Source organism: Gavialis gangeticus, unplaced genomic scaffold (genome assembly GCF_001723915.1).
Source record: "Gavialis gangeticus isolate Ggan-Ray unplaced genomic scaffold, GavGan_comp1, whole genome shotgun sequence".
Taxonomy (NCBI): domain Eukaryota; kingdom Metazoa; phylum Chordata; order Crocodylia; family Gavialidae; genus Gavialis; species Gavialis gangeticus.
In genome coordinates this window covers 102,168,119-102,172,861 of record NW_017729025.1, presented here as the reverse complement: position 1 = coordinate 102,172,861, position 4,743 = coordinate 102,168,119, and the positions used below count along the sequence as shown (strand labels likewise).

General features: G+C 39.6%; 1 protein-coding gene across 1 annotated transcript in view; it reads left to right on the top strand.

Annotated features, from left to right (window-relative positions):
- Positions 1–4,693, top strand: part of HSD17B12 (hydroxysteroid 17-beta dehydrogenase 12) — a 117,891-nt gene extending 113,198 nt beyond the window's left edge. The window contains exons 9-10 of the mRNA XM_019519366.1: positions 3,179–3,328; positions 3,566–4,693. Of these exons, the coding sequence (XP_019374911.1) occupies positions 3,179–3,328; positions 3,566–3,670 (255 nt within the window). The 3' untranslated portion in view covers positions 3,671–4,693. The remainder of the gene's footprint in view (positions 1–3,178; positions 3,329–3,565) is intronic.
- Positions 4,694–4,743: the final 50 nt, after the last annotated feature.

Below are 4,743 nucleotides of genomic sequence, written 5' to 3'. Positions count from 1 at the left end.
AGACATTGCATAAACTGGTTTAACCCAAATCAGTTAAGTCTGATACTACATTCAACCAGGTTTATCTTAAACCAGTTTCAGCCATTGTGAAACTGATTTATGTGTACTGAATTTATGTTCTGTTACGGGTTTAAACCAGTTTCTGATTACTTAAACCGGTTTATGGGCTATATAGTTTGAAGGACTCAGTGGATTCTTTTCCCTTTCATTCTGTTCTTATTTTCTGCTTCAGAGTGCTAGATGGAGAACAGTTTTTTTTTATATGAGGTATCCCTGACTCTTTTTGCCTAATAATTATTAATGAACCTAAATCAGAGGTAGGAAAAGTCTTGCTGTATTTAGCTCTTTAGAATGCCTCTACGACAGTCGCTAGTGCAGTGGCATAGTACCAGATTTATTTCACATATTTGCCTTGTTTCAAGGAATATGTGAAATTTAGTTCTGTCATTGCTTTTTTTTATCAGTTTTCACTTTGGGTACATTAATAAGGTGGTTTTTGTTGTAGCTGTTGTTATTTTTAATAGTAGCCTGAGACAGTTCATTTCTTAAGTGGAATGGTGGCACCAGAAGATCTGAAGGCAGCACCTTCTTGAGAATCATCCGCGTAAAAAACTTTGCTGAAACTTGTCTTCTCCCTTATAAAGAAGAATTGTGGTCTTCAGGCTGGAGCATGAAACAGAGCCTTGAAAAGTTTAGGTCTTTCAGTGACTTGCTTGTAATCCAGTTTCTGTGCAGACTTTCCTAGTCTGGGCAATGCCACTTTTGTACTCAGTCTCAGTGGGCTTTGTTCACAGCTAATCTTGCTTTGCTTACCACCTTTTAATCTCTTGATTGTAGTTTAATTAGACATGATTCTCTGATAGTTTGAGGTGGGGGTTCTGCATGCAATAAACATTTGGAAAAATTAACAGCTTTTAGAAAGTATATTGGAGCATTAGGCCAAACAAAAGATCACGCATTTGGAAGATGGTAAAGCTAATATTTATTAAATCAAATATGCCCTTCTCTTTTTTTGAGAAAGTAGGGGATAAAATGGTGTTGTACAATCATATAATTTTAACTGCTTTGAAGTTCGTGCATTAGTGGCTGTAGTATTCTCTCTGTAATAGTAACGCTAACACTCATTCCTCTTCTAAATCCAGTGCCTCTGTGTAAACCAAAGATTATCCTTTGGCACCATCAAGTGGTGCAGTTAGGTAGGGCAGTTTGTGTTTTTTGTGTTCTGTTACAGGAAAATGAGGAGAGGTCAGATTTGAGACATTTTCTGTTCATAAAAATCATTTTTGGTCCCTTGTAAAATCATATCTATTTCAAATACTTGTGATTTGTGTATGGTTAGCGGAGAATATTTTGCTCACATTTTTCAGCAGGGGGCTCAAAGAGCTATTTGTCATGTCTGTGTTAAGTAGCACTTGTTAATTTTTGTTTCAAATAGCTTGTCTTCAATTTCATCTATCAATATTTACAGTTTTTAGATGGAAAAGGGATATTGGAAAAATTTCTGGGTGAACAAAGAATATTCAAATAGGCATCAAGCTACAGCAACATTTAAAAGGCCCCAAGTGACAGGCAAATGGTTAAAAGAACTAATATTAAATCCAAGACGTTTGAACTTGGCTGCCTAAAAATTAGACCCCTAAAGTTGCTCAAATACCTGACTCAGAACTTGCAGCCTTAGAGACCTGTAGATATTTCCACTTCCAAAAGTCCAAGTCACTTTTACTTAAGATATTTTTTATCCACATTTGAAGATTTGTGTGCCAAGTCCTTGTTTAACCCTTTTATTTGCAAGTAGAGCTTTGAAAGTATAAACAGATTTGCAGGGAAGCTTGTCATTGGAATTTAAAGAGCACACAAACTCACCTACCCAACCTGCTTTAGCCCCACTTCCCAATAGGGTTCTTTCCCTCCTTCCTTCCTTACCCCCACCCCCCTGCAGTTCCTTGACAAAGGGGAGAAGAATATAGTGGAGGCGTGAACTGTAACTTAAGTGCATTCATTGCATGGTGTGATGATACATAGCAACCAACAGTACTTTTGAGTGGGAAATGGACTGCTTTCTGCAACTAAAGCCACAGGGAATTTGGGAAAGACAGAATTATATTTGCAAAATAGGAATTTGGTGATGACACTAGAACTAGTCCTGCTCTCACTAATGGAATTTTGAGCACATGTACGAGAATGCTATTGCCATCCTCCACAAGAGGCTTGGGCATCATCGTATTTCCTAGTGTCATGCCAGTATTGGCTTGTTTGCAGTTCTGTCTGCTGACCCACCAGTATCACCACTCCAGCATTTGAACTATACCAGGAAGTAATGTGTTCAAGAGCTGACAAGTGCTTATTTTGTGAGATGTTATGTCCTAGGTCTGGGTTTTATGGCCATCTGCTGTTAATTCTTTCAGCGCTACAATTTGCATTTTTAACATTCTAGTCAACAGCCAGCACATTTTCAAGTCATGGGCTAGAACAACCCAGTTCTGGTCTGACATGGGCTGGATGGCTTCCATGACATGCTAGGCCCTGGGGGCTTTCCCTGCACTTGTGCCAGTGCCAGGCAGCTGGGAGATATGTCTATGCTGTGGTGCTTCTCTCAGCCCCCTGGCTGGAATGTAGGCACAGCTTCCACCTGGTAAAGAAGCTGCACCAGGGCCAGGCACCTGGAAGCTGCACCCATACTGCTGCCACTTTTTTGTGCCAGAGCTGAGAGGTTGGGGGAGGGAAAAGCAGCAGCAGCTTCTGTCTGCCTGGTCCAGCACAGGTTCCTGTTGGCTGGAAACTGCACTCACGCTGCAGCCAGGGAGAAGGTAGGGGGCAGACAGAAGCAGCAATGGCATCAAGGGCACAGCTGGAAATTGCCTGACTCCAGCACATCTGCTTGCTGCTTAGTGCTGGTGCAGATGTGGATGGAGGCAAAGCCTATGTGGTTTCATGGGCTGGATCCTGCTCACAGGCCATAGGTTGTTAATCCCTGTTCTAGATTGTAATCCTGCCAGTATTTGATCTGATTTATTTTCTTTAAACTTAATTTAAGGTCACGTTTAGAATCTAGTACAAGTAGCACATGTGACCTAATGTACAATACAAAATGTGTTTCTTGCTATAGTGAATAAATATATACACACAAAGCCTTTCTGAAAATAGACTTTGTTTACTGTGGTCTTTTTCTTGCTTACAGAGTGTTTTACCATTTTTTGTGGCTACAAAAATGGCCAAAATCCGCAAACCAACCTTTGATAAACCCAGTCCTGAGACGTATGTAAAAGCTGCTCTTGGCACAGTAGGCCTGCAGTCACGGACCAATGGGTATCTGCCCCATGCTATAATGGTAAGTTAACCTTGAAAGGGTGAGGACACTTCCTGTGTGCAGTCTGTGTATGTTCTGCATTCATTTTGGGACCGGGAAGCAAAAAAGGAATGGTGAATTGCATTACTTTCAAAACTGGTACCTGATTTCCCAGATCTCTTGGTCCTCTTTTTATGATAATTGACTCTATGGCAGGAACAATGTTGATGGATCTTGGTGCAAGTATAACAGATTGAGTTTTTTCTCTCCGTTTCTTAGGGCTGGTTCATGACTCTTCTCCCTACCTCAACTGCTGTAAACTTAGCAATGAGCCAAAACAAGAAATTGCGGGCTCGTTTCTTGAAGAAAATGAAAGCAAACTAAGTTGTTGTAATGGGATCAGACGCTGTGATACCTTCTGGCTCAATACCCATGTATTACACCAAATAAATTTAATTGTATTTAAAATCTTCTAGTGTAGGTCATATTTTCTCACAGGACCAAGCATAATCTTTGACTGGGATTGGGGTGGAAGATGATTTCTGGCTTTGACTATGCTTGATTTGTTAATCATGTGCAACTATTGAATATTAAATAGATATAGTAACTAGCTTCGTGTAATGTACTTACATTAGTGAATGGAGAATTGTCAGAAGCCTGGTGATAGAGGGAAAAAGTACTACCTGGTCACTTAAATGGTTAGTGTCAAATGGCCGGTACTTAATAATAAAATAATGAAGTTGATTGGCATTCACTTTTAAGTTTTTCACTCCAGGACAAGTCAGTTACATGAAGTCCACCTGTTTTCTAAGTTAGCTATGCGTGGATGGGAGGAAGAATTGCAGAAGTCTGTCTTTCAGCTATACTGCTGTGATGTAAGCTTTACTTAAAAACAAAAAACCTAGACAAAACCTCTGTTCACTGATGTAACTAATACTCAGTTCAGATTCAGAACTCTCCCTAAGAGTCTGTGTAGCCAGTCTGTGATGTCTCCCCCATATTTCATTTAATGAGTTGAATGCATACTAGAATTCCTGGGGGAGGAGTTTTTAACTTTCTCGGGTTGTACTTGTGTGGCTCTTATGTCCAAGTCTCTAATGAAAACAGTTTCTGTGTTAGTCTGTCCATTTTTTAAATTGGCTCAGTTAAGAGGGACCATATACTTTAGTATGTTGGCTTTAAATCCTGTAACTCCACTGTCTTCATCTGCAGTACCGAAATGTATTAATGTGTCAACACTTGAGTGTTAGTATAGAATTTAAATTGAAGGATCTGCAATGATCTGATTATGAAATGGAGGAAAATGGGCCAAAATGCAAAATGAGTGATTTGCTCTTACATATTCTAACATGCTAACTACAGCAATTGTTTAAATTTTTGACTATTAATGTTAACTTTTCAGTGTGTGTGTGTGTGTGTGTGTGTGTGTGTGTGTGTAAACATTGCTGTTGAAAGGT